This window comes from Dermacentor albipictus, chromosome 3 (genome assembly GCF_038994185.2).
Source record: "Dermacentor albipictus isolate Rhodes 1998 colony chromosome 3, USDA_Dalb.pri_finalv2, whole genome shotgun sequence".
In the NCBI taxonomy this organism is placed as follows: Eukaryota; Metazoa; Arthropoda; class Arachnida; order Ixodida; family Ixodidae; genus Dermacentor; species Dermacentor albipictus.
The window spans coordinates 88,745,059-88,761,324 of record NC_091823.1 but is presented as its reverse complement, the minus strand read 5'-3'; the positions used below and the strand labels follow the sequence as shown (position 1 = coordinate 88,761,324).

Sequence of the window (16,266 nt, the reverse complement as noted above, 5' to 3'; positions counted from 1 at the left end):
ACAGGTGCAGTCGCATAGAAGGGTCGACTAAGTGCAAACGGTGGTGAGTGAAAGCAGGTGAGTTCCACTTATGCAATGTCGTACCATATGCTCATTTGCGTAGGTGCTGGCATGCGTCAGGTAATGATGGAGTTGCGGAGACAAAGTTTGTTTCTTTACTTGTATTTTTAGAGCAGCTTTGTCGGCGGGATTGTTGCTAGAGATACCGCAATGATCCAGCAGCCCCTGAAACAAAATGAATCCTTTCGCCATCATGTGGTGGTCCGTTATTTTGTGTCTGTTGCACCAGTTGTTCACAGGCGCCGCGGCAAATAGCTCACAATGATAACGTTGCCCGGCAATTAGCCGGTTGTTGAGTAATGCGATCAACGGTTCTTCGTAGCACAATAGCTTCCGCAGTCGTCCATGTCACGACGTGATCAATTCTCTATTTCATGTTCATTAATCTTGACTGGATAACTATAATGCACTGGTGAAGGTGGTCTACGTGTAATAACCATCAGCGCATATGCGAACTTGACGAAAACTGGTAGCGTGAAAGCAATCCAGAGTTGCTTGCTTCTATTTACAAGTAGGCAGGCCAACCTTATTTGGTAACCCACGTAATGGCAGACTTCAATCCGTAGCCACCATAAGGCTGATGATGAGCCTGCTAAGGCTGTGAAATCTATTTCCAAGGTGCATTTCCATGTGTTGAAGGTCAAGAATAATGCCTGCCGCCGTCGTTCTGGCAGACATGCAGGATAGTTCTACTGAACCCGTGAAATGTGACGAATATGTGCCACACAAGCGTTTCAGTGGCAAGGTACATCGGAATCAGATCGTCTCGAGGCATGATGCTGTCGCGTAGAAAATACGTCTAATAGACCGAAGCACGTGCAAAAGGTTGATTTAATGCTCGCCTCAAAGCGGTATAATCTTGCTTATGACACCTAGGTGACTTTCAGTGAATTTACCTTATTGACTTTCGAGCTTTTATTGGGGATGCTTTAATGACATGTCCGACCTCAGAAATGCAATAATGTGTAGTTTTCGTGTCCATGTGCGTGTTTGTTCATTCGAGTGACTTCTCGCGTACGTTTGCAAAATTTCTTTATTGCTTTAATGCGCTCCTTTCACATGTTCTCTCTTAATCATTAAACAATTAAGAAGTTTTAGCTGGCGACAAATAGCTACCAACATTTATAACTGTACACAGATACATTCAAGGAACGTTAAGCTGTGGCTAGACCACACTTACGGCGTTCCCTCGCTTGTACGGAGCACACTGTCTCTTCAGAGTCCGACGTAAAGGTACTCGAAACGAACTTTCAGCCGTGGGTTGACCCGCTTGGCGAGGTCGCCCAGCTCAGTGTCCGCAACCACCAGATACCTGGACAACATAGGAAGATTTTCAGTGAAGAAGCTGTTCCGAATAGTATTTAGGAATTATTGCTTGCAGCGCTTACGAGTGCGTTCAATGAACGAAACATATGTTGGCTTCTTTGAACTCTAGAAAGGAGAAGAAAGAATAAAAGTTACCTCAGGCTGGCTTCCATCGAGTGAACGGCGACTCGGGGCAAAATTATTCTTTATGTACGAAACGTACTTTGAAAAAATTGCGACGCAGAAAAAAAAAGAACTACCTTCTTCCTCCACACTTTGTCTTTTTGTAAAAATGCCTTGAAAGTCCGTAAAATACAATAGCGCACCAATGTGTTTAAATAGTCGTTTTTCCCCCCTCATGGATTCCTAGATGAAACGATCTGCCTAAAACGGTTACTGGTTGCGATTCCGGGACCGTGCTTACGTGCATTGCTTTCGAGTGCAACTTTGCCGCACACCAATGTTTCGTATTTTTGTCTTTGTTTGCTTTCCTTTGTCTTATGCTTGCACTATATTCCACTATATGTTATGTGCCCGCTGCAATAATGCCTTTAGGCGCTGTAGGAAATCAGTAAAAAATAGACAAGCCGTTAATACGAGTTAATTGGCAATAAGCGCCAACTCTGCAGCATTCAAATGACAGGGGAAAAAGCTTATCAGTTCCACCTCGTTAGGAATGACTTCTCCGATGCGCGAGACAGGCAGCCAAGACCCTGTGTTGTTTGGCGTTGGGCCATTAACACGCAACTAGTAAATGCCCGGTAAGCGCTAAATGTTTTATTTTTTTTTCATTTTCTTTTTTTCCAAACTACATTTAAGTATTGCTAAAATTCGCAGTAGATGGATCGTATATCAAGTCGCGTTCATGACTGGATGCGTACGGGTGACTCCGAAACCATGATATTAGAACCATTGAGGAATACTATGCCGTGTCACCTGCTGCGATCAGCAAAGCCCTTATTGCGCGGAAAATTTCAACAATGTTTTCAGGCATTTGAGGTATACGAAATTGACTTCGACTGACTCGAAGTGAGCGCATCAAAGAAAGGCGTCAAGCAGGGAGATACAATCTCTCCAATGCTATTCACAGCGTAGCTTTCATTGATTACGAGAAAGCGTTTGATTCAGTCGAAACCTCAGCAGTCATGGAGGCATTACGGAATCAGGGTGTAGATGAGCCATATGTAAAAATACTGGAAGATATCTATAGTGGCTCCACAGCCACCGTAGTCCTCCACAAAGAAAGCAACAAAATCCCAATAAAGAAAGGCGTCAGACAGGGAGATACGATCTCTCCAATGCTATTCACAGCATGTTTACAGGAGGTATTCCGAGACCTGGATTGGGAAGAATTGGGGATAAGAGTTAATGGAGAATACCTAAGTAACTTGCGATTCGCTGATGATATTACTTTGTTAGTAACTCAGGGAACCAATTGCAATGCATGCTCACTGACTTGGAGAGGCAAAGCAGAAGGGTGGGCCTAAAAATTAATCTGCAGAAAACTAATGTTTAACAAAGCCTCGGAAGAGAACAGCAGTTTACGATAGGTAGCGAGGCACTGGAAATGGTAAAGGAATACATCTACTTAGGGCAGGTAGTGACCGCGCATCAGGATCATAAGAATGAAATAATCAGAAGAATAAGAATGGGCTGGGGTGCGTTTGGCAGGCATTCTCATGATCATGAACAGCAGGTTGCCATTATCCCTCAAGAGAAAAGTGCATAACAGCTATGTCTTACCAGTACTCACGTACGGGGCCGAAAGCGACGCAGAAAAAAAAAAGATTACGAAAAGGGTTCTACTCAAATTGAGGACGACGCAATGAGCTATGGAAAGAAGAATGATGGGAGTAACGTTAAGGGATAAGAAAAGGGCAGATGGGGTGAGGTAACAAACGTGAGTTAATAACATCTTAGTTGAAATCAAGAAAAATAAATGGGGGGGGGGGGGGGGGGCACGGGCAGGACATGTAATGAGGAGGGAAGATAACCTATGGTCATTAAGGGTTACGGACTGTATTCCAAGCGAAGGGAAGCGCAGCAGTGGGCGACAGAAAGTCAGGTGGGTGGATGAGATTAAGAAGTTTGCCGAGACAACATGGCCACAATTAGTACATGACCGGGGTAGTTGGAGAAGTATGGGGGAGGCCTTTGCCCTGCAGTGGGTACAACCAGGCTGCTGCTGCTGCTGCTGCTGATGATGATGATGATGATGCTGATGATCATGATAAAATACTATAACTAAAATACCAACTGATTTCAGAATTATAGGTGCATTCTGCTAAGCTGTAATTTACTATCCAAAACAAACATGAAGACTTTAATATACTATATGGCTGCCACCATCGCCAAAAAAGTTTTTGCAGCTCAGATCTCGGACATTGACACTGCCCAAGAACGTCACGCGGCTGAAGTAGGGTAGTGTGTCGTGTGTTTGAAGTTTTCCTTAAGACAGCGCTTGAAGTTATAAAGCGTCTACAAATACGTATAAAATGATCAAAGTCTTCTTCAGCAGAGCAGATGGGACACAATGAAGCCTATTGGTGTTTGTCGTATTACTACGGAATATAGTACTCATTGAAACAGTGTAAATAAATGTCCTGTCAGTGCATCTTGCGCGGGTGTACAATAGGTTAGGTTAGTAAGCCTGGCACTAAGCTAACCGCTCCAATATCATTAGACTATCGCTCTCCTTTCCTCAAAAGTATGGGCAAATGCGTACGTAGGGTATTCATAAATGTCAACTGAGACACGGGTAGCCCTTAATCCGACAAGTGACGCAACTTGGCTGGGTTAGTAAACTTGCATGGCGACGAGAAAGAACGCGAAGATTTTGAAACCCTTTACTTCCCGTTGACGAGTATAGTCGACATGAAATTTTGCACCAATATAACCAATGACGACTACAGTCGTCACGAACAAAAAATTCTCATACTGTGAAACTGTGACGACTACACTGGCCCTATTGTATCTAGTTGCGATTCCTGACACTATATGGCCACACTTGTCCATGTTATGCCTTTCATCATATTGCCGCCTCTTACACCCCCGCATAAAGCATGACTGCCTCCTCGAACGAAGCAATGAAAGCGCATGTAAAAGAAATTATTTGGCAACTCCACCTTTCACCAGCTCTTTAGAGTGGGAAGTGACGCGTTAAAGCGGGAAGTGACGCGTTCCCATCTGATGAGACTGATGACGACTACTCTTTGAATGGCGCGGAGGACCATGCGGCTGCCCGTAAGTCTACCATTCAAAGACGGCCTACTACCTGCTTTAGGAGCTGCGTAAAAGTAGCCGCTATTCATGTGCCTTTTTTTTTTTTGCAACGTTTAGGCTATTTTTTCTTCGTATTCTCTTTTTTAATCGTGCGTCTAGCCCTGCAAAACACGTTTTTGCAAGGCACCAAGGCTACACAGGGAAGCCTTCTTGAACCCATCTTTTTACGCAATTTCTGAATTAAAGAATCTCCATTGAATTGAAATAATGGCGCCGGAGTATTCAGAAAATAAAGCTCCACAAACTGCGCGAAAAAAAATTCTGGGAAATTTCCTACAACTTTCTTATTTTTTTCGCGGTAGGGTGCTAAAGCGACCCCCGCTTGTTACGTCCATCTTGTTTTCACGTTTCTAAAAAAAGAAAAGTCAATGTACTCCAAGTTGTTTATCCATCCCATGCGGGGACCATTCACGACGACTCCTCAGATTCCTGCCTCCTTTCTTTTTCGGTTGACGCTGTGGATAGCCCCAATATAGTGCGGCGTCTTTGATTACCGTGCCAAAGACTGTATACCTGAGCGCTTCACAGGCCAGGAGCAGCCTGAGCACACCGTCCCGCACAGCAGGCGTCGTGGTGGGCTGTTGGAAGTAGAGGCCTGCCAACTCGACGGAGCGAAAGCCACTGTTGGTCGCTTGCAACAGCCGGTCGACTAGGAGCTCGAAGTCTTCGGCCACGAGGTCTACGACGATGGACTTGAGCGCAGAGGAAGAACCGAACACACAGCATAGGTCGTCCTCCGCTTGTATGGCTGGGTAGTCCGGCGGCGGGATGAACCGAACCTTCACAAAACGACGATTTGTGTGTGAAAGTGGGTAATTATTCACCCCGCTATATTTGTGCACTGGATTGATAAAGAGAGGGAGGGAAATAAAAGGAAAGGCAGGGAGGTTAACTCGATGAGAATATCCAGTTTGCTACCCTGGAGTGGGGAAATGGTAAAGCGGGAGGATGAAGGGTAAAGGAAGACACAGTGCACCATAGGGCGAATTCAACACAGGTGCATAAAAAATCACGCTTATCACGAAGGGCAACTCAGCATAGAAGATTGTGAGCTTCCTTCGACAGATGATCTGTGCTGATAACTGCATAATGAATAAAGAATTAATTGGTCTACCGAGCCCGGTTGGAATGAGTGGCTAAAGACATTCTTCAGCCTAAACTCCACGAAAGAGCTTCAGACAGTGTTTGGAAGAACGATCGAATAGCGGGTAGGAGCCCACTTTTTTTCACGTATATGTACTATAGGAGCAGTGAACATAACAAAAACAAAAGAATGATAGGCTCAAAAAATAAGAAAACATGCGCCATGTTTCACTTCGAACAATTACATTTCCTGTTACCTTTGCCAAACCTGCGAAAGGCTGCGAGACAGGAACGTGGTTGGCCACGGTGCGGCACTGGATGAGGCCGAATGCCTCCAGCGACGGGCATAGGAAGGCCACGGCATTTAGGTCCACCTTGACGAAAGAGTGTAAGCACAGTTCCACGAGCTGGCAGCCAACCTCGTGCAGGAGACTCAGTGTACTGGTCTCGAAGCATCCGGCCAGCTTAGCGCTCACCCACATCAGCTTCAGGTAGCGCAGGTGAGAAAACTCGGCCAGCGCCAGCACGGATTCGTGGCAGTCAACGTACATGTCCAAGTCGACGAGATTCGGGCACGCGACTGTGGTAATCTGCACGCAAAGCGCAGACGGGCCGCACAAGTCGAAGTCCATCTGTGGCGGACGCTTCTGTTGGTCCGAGCCGTAGACGAAGGAGCCGAGCGCGGTCTTCTGCAAGCGATACCTGCAGGTGAGGCCCCCTTCTTGGAGGAAGGGTTGCTCGTGCAGGTCCAGTAGTGCTCCAGACACGTCTGCCCGGAGCTCGACGAGTTGCGTGCAGTGGCACAGGAGGTAAGAAACGGTGCGTCGCGATGCGCTCGAAAAGTAGTCGCCGTACGAAAAGCACCTGCAAGTGGAATAGCGGGTCAAGTGACTGGCTGAAAGGATTAGGTCTCCCATGACATCGCAAAAGAAGTAAAAAATAGCAACTTTTTTCCAGATATAGATATACAATCTGACAGACCCTATCTCACGATGAATGTCGATGTTAATGCGATCAACGTGGAGGCAATGTATGGACATACTGTATTCACACCGTATTCACCGTATTGACACACCGCGTCATGTGTGGCTGCATTCTCCCGCTTCCTTCTGGACACTCCGCGTCATCTAGCGCAGCCGCAGCAAGGTCCCCGCATGGCGCGTTTGGAAATATAAATATTCAGACAAGACTGTGCAAATGTATATGACGAGCGTTCCACTCCGCCGAACGCAGTAGAAATATTTTTTTTTTGTCTTTGAAGAGTGGTGCCCAGCGGTACATACCCAGTGAGGGAAGTTGGCGTTATAGAAGTTCACTGAGGAGCGACACATACTCACTTTCTGTTAGCTAGTGACACAAGCTGGCTTAACAGATGTTCGTATAGAGCTGCGTATACCAAGTTACCCACAGCAAGTGACCAAAGCTGGCGTGAAACAGGTTTATTGGATTACGTGACATACCTTTTGGCACATATTTAGTGGCACATATTCAGTTACCTAAACTGACGTCAAAGAGGCTCATTGAAATCTGGCACATTGCTGGTTCAACTTTACTAGAGTTTGCGCTGGTTTCCCCTACTCGGTGATTCAACTAAGGTTCAAAGAAGTTCATTGAAGAGTTCCAAATCATATCGAACAGTTTCCCGGGGGCAGACGCGAAACTACTAGAGAAACTGAAAGAACGATACATAGGGCCACCACTAAACACAGACGCCCCAAACGAGACGCAACCATACCTTGGAAAGGCCAATTCCAAATTGGATGAACCTTTCACATATGCAGAAGTCTTTGAGGCAGCTCAAGCAGCCGCCAAAACTCGGCTCGTGGCCCTGATGCCATCATGAACGCGATGCTTCGGCACCTGCACGCTTTAGTCCTGTCTAAAATCACAGAACTGTTCAATGGAGAGAGCTGGCTCAAGGCCAATTGCCCCCGGAATGGAAACACGCTAAAATTATCATGATTCCCAAACCTAAGAAGACCCCCTCAATAGGCGCTCTGAGGCCCATTTCTCTAACGTGTTGCGTGGGTAAACTGTACGAACGAGTAGTGCAGATAAGACTGCAACGGTACCTTGAAGAGATAAGATGGTTCCCAAACACCATGATAGGGTTCCGTACGGGGCTATCCTGTCAAGACGCATTCTTACTGATCAGAGAGGAAGGTATAGCTAACATCGCCAGCGGAGAGGAAAGAGTAGTGCTCGCACTAGACTTCAAGGGAACGTTTGATAACGTTTCGCACAAAACAATATTGGAGGAATTGGAATTGACGGAATGCGGAGAACGGACGTACAACTACGTGCGGACTTTTTTCGCCAACCGCGTGGTCACAAAAGGAATTGGTCGAATCGCTTCCCATAAGTTCGAGATGCCCAGCAGAGGAACACCCCAAGGGGCAATAATCTCCCCTTTCCTGTTCAATATAGCGATGTGTCGCCTTCGCGACAGCTGGACCAAATCTTCGATTTGTGTTACACACTGCACGCAGACGACATAACGCTGTGGGCAGCAAGGGGCCCTCTAGGACACAAAGAACGAATACTACAACAAGCAGGCGAGGCAGCAGACAAAGTCTCGAGGAGCAGCGGCCTCAAGTGTGCCCCCCAAAAATGACAGGTCATTGGGGTACACTGGAGGGCGCGGCTACATATCCAACGGACTTGTCAACATCGTTGTGGAAGGAGACACGGTCCAAGAAGTTAAGGTGATGATGATTATGGGTTTCTGGCTACAAAGTAGCGGGAACGCATCCCAAACGATCAAAACACTTAAAACCACTGCAAATAACATTGCACAAATGATCCGTCGCGTAACTTATCGGAAAGCGGGCACGCAAGAACACGGCACGCTGAGGCTCGTCCAAGCACTAGTGATAAGCCGAGTCACGCACGGCCTGCCTTACCACTTCCTTAGTCGTGAGGAGGACAGGTAGGTCGACATCATAATAAGATCAGCATACAAAGTGGCCATCGGGCTACCCGAGGGGACGTCTACAGAGCGCCTGCTAGCCTTAGGAGTACACAACACATTCGAAGAGCTAAAATAAGCTGCACTAATCTCTCAGAGGGAACGATTAAGCTATATTCACGCAGGACGGGCCCTACTGACAACGGCATGTATTTCCCCACAACCGAAATTTATCAGCGAACACGTATTACCACTAGCGACATCAACACGACTTTAAGTAACAGTGGCCCCCATACCGAAAAACATGCATCCGGAATACAATTAAGCAAGGCAAAAAGCACGCGCGCAACATATTAGAACGATGTATGAAAATAATCCCATGTACAACACAATATACACGGACGCAGTCGCGTATTCGAACGTACACTCGAACGCCAGTGATGCCCAAAAGAACGTCCGGAGGTTCGCAGTGGCAATCGTTGACACGAAAGGACAGCAACAATTTACGGCATCCGTCAAGGCAGGTACTCCGGCGGCTGCCGAAACTTTCGCCGTGACAATGGCCCTCGCTCACACGCGTAACGCACGCAAAAGAGCGTCGCCATAATAACAGACTCACAAGAACCATGTCGCCTGTTTCTCAGGGGCCTCGTGACCAAAAAATGTCACTCAATAATACCGACGAAATTCGCCCATCATCACCGGATCGTACGGTGTCCAGGTCATACAGGCCTTGAGGGGATCGAACTGACCGATTCGCTAGCCCGAGGGAATTTTAACCGGGCCGACTCGACTGGGCCGGTCCCAGGTAGCCACTGTAATAACCCCAATGCAACGAATCCCCGGGAGATTCTCGCTCATCAGCGTGCAGCCAGAAAAAAATACCCACCCCCTCACCCACAACTCAGTGGAGAGGAAGCCGCCAGCTGGCGCAAAATTCAGACCCGGGTATTGGAATACAGCGGCTCCGACCATTGCACGTAAATAGTTTAAGACAATAAATGTTTCTCTCTCATTGAAGAATAGCACACAAAAAGTGGTACATACCCAGTAACACTAGTGGAGGCGAAACTGTTTGACTCAAGAGTGGTACATATGCAATATCATATACCCGTGACTCAAGTTGGCCCAATGACTGGTTTCGAACCCAGTTCCCTCATCATAGCAGCCCGATGCTCTAACCATTAGACCATAGACAACACAATGAGCCAAGTTGACTGGAAAATGGTTAGAGACACCGACCGACCGACCGATCGACCGACCGACCGACGCGGGTAGATCGTTTCTCAACCTGTTCAGTCAATAGCAGTGAGTTACGACCGCCAGATAAATGCTTACTTTAGTTGTTTTCGTGCGATTGCGTGGGCCAACGGGCCTGGCGTTCGACGATAGAACAAGCACTCTACACCTGAAGCTTTCGTCGGCGTCCAAAGAAAGCATGTTCTGTTAGGAATGCGATTTCGACACCCGTACGGCTGACCTTTTTTTGCATCGCTTACCGCGCTCAATTCTCGAAACGCCCATCAAGCCGAACGGCGAGGGACTTGAATATACAGCTCTAATGGCAGGCCACCAAAACAAATTTTGTCCCTTAGAGAACAAAATGACGTCACTTCTGTTTTTATCATATATGGCATCACATTGTTTTTTTTTTCTTCCGCCGGAAGTGTTCCCTCCTCATACAGATGGCGCTAAGCCCCATGAACGGCCGATGAACCGCCATGTTTTGAACGTATGGGCTTTTATGTAAGCTTCGCTACCAGGTCTGTGTAGCTTGGTCATTCGATGCCATAAAAAAAGTATATAATGACCCAATACCCACCGACGAGTACTCTGTACGCTTGAACCAGCGCAGAGGAAAAAGAAAGATGACGGAGAAGAAGGTAAAGCAGCTACGGCGACGCAGCAACAACGAGACATTCAAATAGAAGGATAAGCAGGTTCCCAGCCTCCAGAGAAGAAATGCAGTTCTCTGATTCAGAATTAAACATCGTACAAAACACAGCAAAATAGGTTACTATACCCTTGATATTATGGAATGGAATTGTAGTTGGAAAGTTATGATACTGAGCAAGGAGGATAGACATCGTAAGCAAGAAAACAAGTAAAGAATACTACAGAAATCCTGAGAATTGTCTAATAATGCGTAAGCGTTCCGTTACATTGGAAAAAGTGATGGGTAGGTATGCATAAGTTAGCAGCATAAATAAGCAAAAGCGAAGTAACAGCCAAGCGAAAGAGTACTTACGCATTAGTAGCCAATTCTCTGAATTCCTGTAGCATTTTCATATGCTCTGTTCTTTTTCTAATCTTTTCTTCCTCCTGAAGTCAATCGCTTTCTGTCTTTTTGATCATAACGCATAGGAACAACAATCTTGAATCTCACCTGAGCCGAGGCCAGAGGGGGTCGCCACTTTTTTCAGCCTGGGCGATGATCTCGTCCAACTCGCGGTGGCAGTCATACGTGAGGCTCAGCTCTTCCAGATTCTCAAGTGCTGACAAGTCCAGGAGGGAACGGCCGCTAAGACCCAACCTGAGCATACATCGAGCAGAGGATTTAATAATATGTACACAGCAAACAGCAAAATTAATCAGGAAAGCAAACTGTTAAAGAGAGAAGTGCTACATGTATGGTTAATGACAGACTACGTGCATAATAAAACTTATTGAAAGCGTTTGTCGAGACGCTAAGTGCCGTCAAACGTCACACAATGCAGCCCATAGGCCTTCCCTTTTTATGAGAAAGAACAAAACTTCGCATGAAAGCATGGTTACACAGTGCAGAAAGGACATTTTTACACCTCTGTATATTAAAACCACGTTACCAAATACGAACGCGCATCTGTAAGAGAGACAACTGGTAATAATGCCTTAAATGTAATAATACAACGCTGAATGTCGGATTTATGGAGATTTGACCTTGTGGGCGCAAGTAGCAGTCGGTTACATGTGCCTAAAAGCTAAGGTTTATCAATTACCTTTGGCCATACGATGAAACTCGCACTGGAATTCGGCAAAGCAGTAGGTCTTTATTTGCTCATTTACAACATTTGTTCAAAAACTTACGCCTAAGGCGTGCTGTGTCACTCATGACTGCCACCCATAAAAAGGTAAACCATTGTGGTTATCCAACATTGCGCACGGGTGACAAAAAACTGCGATAAGTATCAGAAACCGCCTCAGCTTTAATCGGTGTCAACTGCGATCCTGTGCTTCGAACATGCGCATGTGTTCTGCCTCCTTCTCTATTTTCTCTCTATTTTGCTTGTATTTCTAGCTCCGCTCCCCAAATACCAAAGTATAGGGTAGAAAACTGAATTTGCTGTTCTGTTGAACGTCCTTGCCCTTTCTCTTTTCGTTCGTATTTCATCTTCCGTAGTGACCCTATATATATACGTGACGAGTGTACCTGAGCGCCCGCAGCTTGGGAACCGAGCGCAGAAGCCGGCCGACGTTCTCGAGGCTGCGGAGGATGGACTCCGGTCGGCGGCCTCGCACGTACACGCCGTCGATCTCCACCTCCTGCAGCAGCGCCGCCGCACCCGGGTCGCTCAGCTGCCGCAGGGCCGCCGAGAAGTCGCGGCTGTGCATCTCGACGTCCCACAGCGAGAAGCAGCGCAACCGGCCGCTCCGAACGAGCAACTGCACAGGCGACGGTCAGACAGTCGCCGAAATGATCCTCAAGCCCTCTCCGCAAACTTCAGAACTATTTATACTGTCTACAAGGCAGCCCATTCACTTGCGACCAGGCAATTATTGTCCACTGTTGCTCATAGCCCTTTGCAAGTTGCTACTTCGCAAGTAATTGCACTGGTGGAAAGAAAGGCTTGTTAACAACTTTTTCGTGCAGGTCGCCTATAGATCTTTGCGCGAGAAGCGCATTAAATAACCCATTTTCTTTCTTTACCTTCATCCAGAAGTGGCGCAGTCCAGCAGCTAAGCACCCTAGCACATGATTTTATGCAGTGGCACACACCTGATTTTACTCACCATCGTCCACAATCACTGGACCCTACAGTGCAACGGCACCTGTTAGCTTCCCTCCTGCTTTTCTTATATCATTTTCTCTCTTTACTGAACGGATAAATGAACGAGGTTATAGAATGAAGGCGACTACGATAATAAGTACGCGTTATAGAGAGTCTTTAGGTTCATCTTTTGTTTTTGTAAGCGAGGTTCCGCGCGTGTGAACACGCAGCTTTCGTATGCTTTGGCAAGAAGTGTTCCTTGCAACAGTTAACTAACGAAAACTACACTAATAAAACCTTTCCTGACTGTTTGGACACTTGTTTTTTTTTTGCATGACTTTACGTTATAAGTAACCATACTCAGGGAGATGCGTGAATGGCGACTTGTGGTTAAAAGCTTAAGAACCAGTAGTGAGCATGCAATTTCCCCACAGTCTGATGGCAAGGCCCCACCGAGGGCGCCTTCTTAAAGGGCTTTTAAAAGTGGAAACAAGATAATTAATTTCACTGCGTAGAATACAACAAGGCGTTAAACTCGTTCTAGTGTCAATGCACAACTAGCGCGACTACGCAAATTTTGGATATCTCAGTACGATAACATTCTTTACACATGATCGCAAACGTTGCACGTACACAAGCGTACCAACGTGCATTTATTTATTGTTTGTTAATAACTATGTTTTTCAGATGGTGATAGATTCAGTGGAATTTTGAACTGTAAGTGCCACGGGGCTCATTATGAGATCTGAAAATGCTTTGTTGACACAAATCCTGCCAGTGTTCTGTAATGCATCTCTCATTTTCAATGGGCTCTGCATGCGTTACTCGATTAAACGGAGAGGTTAACCATCCGCAACTAGGTATTCTAAAATGCTTTTCTGTGCTCAATAACAAACAAATGACCACAGATTGCGCAAGTCACGTACGGTTTAGCACCGGGGCCACTGAATGATTTCTAGCTCACGCTGAGGTCGTCTGCGCGCACGTCCGGTGTCATCTTGTCTCGAGCCTTCGGTGACATCCGGATGACCGTCTCGATGAGGTCCTCGACCAGGTCGCTGGGAAAGCTGCGGAAGGGATTCACCTCCAGCGGGCATGCGCGGTCGTCCGGCGGCTTCCGCGCGGTCATGATGAGCAGGACCACCTTGCGCAGGCACCAGGACTTCAGGGTGACGCAGTCGTCCAGGCGTTTGAAGCAGCTGCATGATCCGTTGGTCTGCTCAAGTGTCCATGGTGAAGGAGATCAACCTCCCAAATCGTACGTAGACAGTTGTCATACAGTAAGCCTGGCGAGTTAGATTAACAGTCTCCGTGCACTTTGGTTTGTTTCAGGCAGCAGACCATACCACTCTTCTGCGGTCTTACCTGCGATCCCACTGGCCTCAGTGGGATCATGTTTAAGGAGTATTTACGAAATACGTAAGAAATATCATTCAGCCGACATCGAATGCTCCACCTTCTGTTGTGGAAACACGTTGTCATTCGCCTAAAGGTACGCCCTAAAATTGGGCTTTGGGATATAGACGTTTATTTGGGACATGCAGATTATGTGCTCGATACAATGAACCGATTTTTGTGCCGGTGTACTTCCAGAGACAACGTCTTTGCAGGGGACTGTTAGGTACGCTTGCGCGCAGTATAATTTTAGTGTTTTTTTTTAACCGGCGAGAACGTACAAAATAAACAATAGAAAGAGGCACCGGCGCCCACGCATGTTTCTGTTACTTATGGGACAATGAATGCCGAGCAACTTGTTTAGCTTCATTTACTAGAAACTTGCCTAAATTACACCTTGCGGTGGAAAAGACGCGGAAACAAGTAAAGAAACCACCGGGCAATAACTACCCTACTACTACTAATACTACTACTACTACTACTACTACTACTACTACTACTACTACTACTACTACTACTACTACAACTAAAAACTACTAATTTAAGTCTGCTTAAATTAACCGCCTGGTAACTTCCTTAATTGCCCATTTTTCTACACAGGTCTACGCAAGCTAAACTTGGCATGCTGGTCTCCATAAATGCCACCCCATTATAGGATGTCTTGCTCCGCTTCGCACTGTTCAGGTGTTCTAGAAAGAAACATGAACGTCTCTGGAAACATTTTTTTTAGTTGGGACGAAAAAAGTGAACGTATTGCGTTCTATATTTTAAGTCGACACTAATTGCGTAAGGTCATTGTTTATTTCAAGTAATACAGCGGAGGGACTAATTAGTCTGTCGACGGGACGCCCAAACTTCGGTCACGGCAACAGGTTTGGAAAGTGCTATGCTTACCGAAGCGCCGTGTCCCTCATAGCACGAGAGAGTGCGTTGTGTCAGTGGCGTCGTCGATCCGTTTCTGTGTGTCTGTTGGTCGAGAAAATAAAAGCGAGAGGATGGCGATCCAAGTGGCGAGGAGAAGAGAAAGGGCCAGTCTGTGTTTGACGCCGTTTCCGGGGCAACAACAAGTTGCCCTGCACAGCCTTCGGTCGCAAGAGAATGGTCGCGGCAGCGAAGAAGACACAGATACTAGACGGTGAGAGGCCATCGATTATGCGGCTATCGACTGGCGCCGTCGGCAACCCAAAATAAATGCACGCACTTTTCACAGATTTGTTTACGGGAACGCTAGCGCACTCTTTGTGTATTTTGTGAAGAAGCAGGGCATGAGTTTTTGGCTCAATATTCACCTGGTTCTCGCTCGGGGGCAGAACGCGATAAGGTGTCTACATAGTGTGTCGTGAGAATGTGTGACGAAAATTCGGCAGAACCCATCTCGCGGTGATGATCGATGGCAATGCGTTTAGAATTGAATCAATATGGCGACACAACGTAATGCCACCGTCGAAACGAGTTAAGTATAAGTCGTCTACTGCAGCGGGACTCGTCTTTCGCGATTCCCTAACGCTCGGTCTCATCTAGAGGCGCCGCAGTGGAGCCTGCGCGTGGCCTCCGAAATGCGTGGCGCGCCGGTGCATGCGAACGCTGAGAAACGCGTCGTGCGCCAGCCGGACCGCTCTCTCGCCGTTCTTTGTGGACACGTTGCGCCATCTAGTGGTGGCACCGAGAAGACTACGCCTGGCATCCGAGACTAGAAACGTGGCACGCCGGTGCGCTCGAACGCTGAGGAGTGCCGCTTTCCGCAAACCCAGTCGCACATACTCAGTCACCCAAGTTGGCATCATTGAAAAGCGCCGAATTCCCAGTGCATTAATGACACAGCTTGCTAAAGCGATGGCGTGCAAGACGTTCATTGAAAGGCGGCAGATACCCAGTTCGTTTGGGGCACAGCCGGCTAAAGCGTCGGGTTGCTGTTCTTGAGGAACCTTTGGGACCTGGGTTTGATTCCACCCATCATCGCAGGAATTTACAGTTAGAGAGGCAAATTTTAGAGAGGCACATGCCCAATGGAACATATCTAGTTACTCAAGTTGGCATAAAAGACGTTCATTGAACAGCGGTACAAACAGATTCCCGCATCTACAGTGGCCCGTGTCGGTGGGAAAAGAGGTGCGTTGAAGAGAAAAACATAAGTACACATTGTCACATGCTCAAGTCGGTTCGACGGTTGGTTTCAAGCCCTGTTCTAACGATTTGATCATGCAGTGTCCGGAGACCCAACTAGGCGGAAGAACAGTTAGATACATGGGAAGCTATCCCTTGAAG

The 16,266-nt window shown here is 46.9% G+C and overlaps 1 protein-coding gene across 1 annotated transcript in view; it reads right to left on the bottom strand.

The window, feature by feature from the left end:
- Positions 1-1,092: 1,092 nt before the first annotated feature.
- The window catches only part of LOC139057867 (uncharacterized), a 30,901-nt gene continuing 15,727 nt past the window's right edge, over positions 1,093-16,266 (bottom strand). The window contains exons 2-7 of the mRNA XM_070536632.1: positions 13,571-13,805; positions 12,048-12,280; positions 11,025-11,171; positions 5,988-6,594; positions 5,161-5,426; positions 1,093-1,372 (exon numbers count right to left, since the gene is read on the bottom strand). Coding sequence (XP_070392733.1) covers positions 1,276-1,372; positions 5,161-5,426; positions 5,988-6,594; positions 11,025-11,171; positions 12,048-12,280; positions 13,571-13,735 — 1,515 coding nt within the window. The 5' untranslated portion in view covers positions 13,736-13,805 and the 3' untranslated portion in view covers positions 1,093-1,275. The remainder of the gene's footprint in view (positions 1,373-5,160; positions 5,427-5,987; positions 6,595-11,024; positions 11,172-12,047; positions 12,281-13,570; positions 13,806-16,266) is intronic.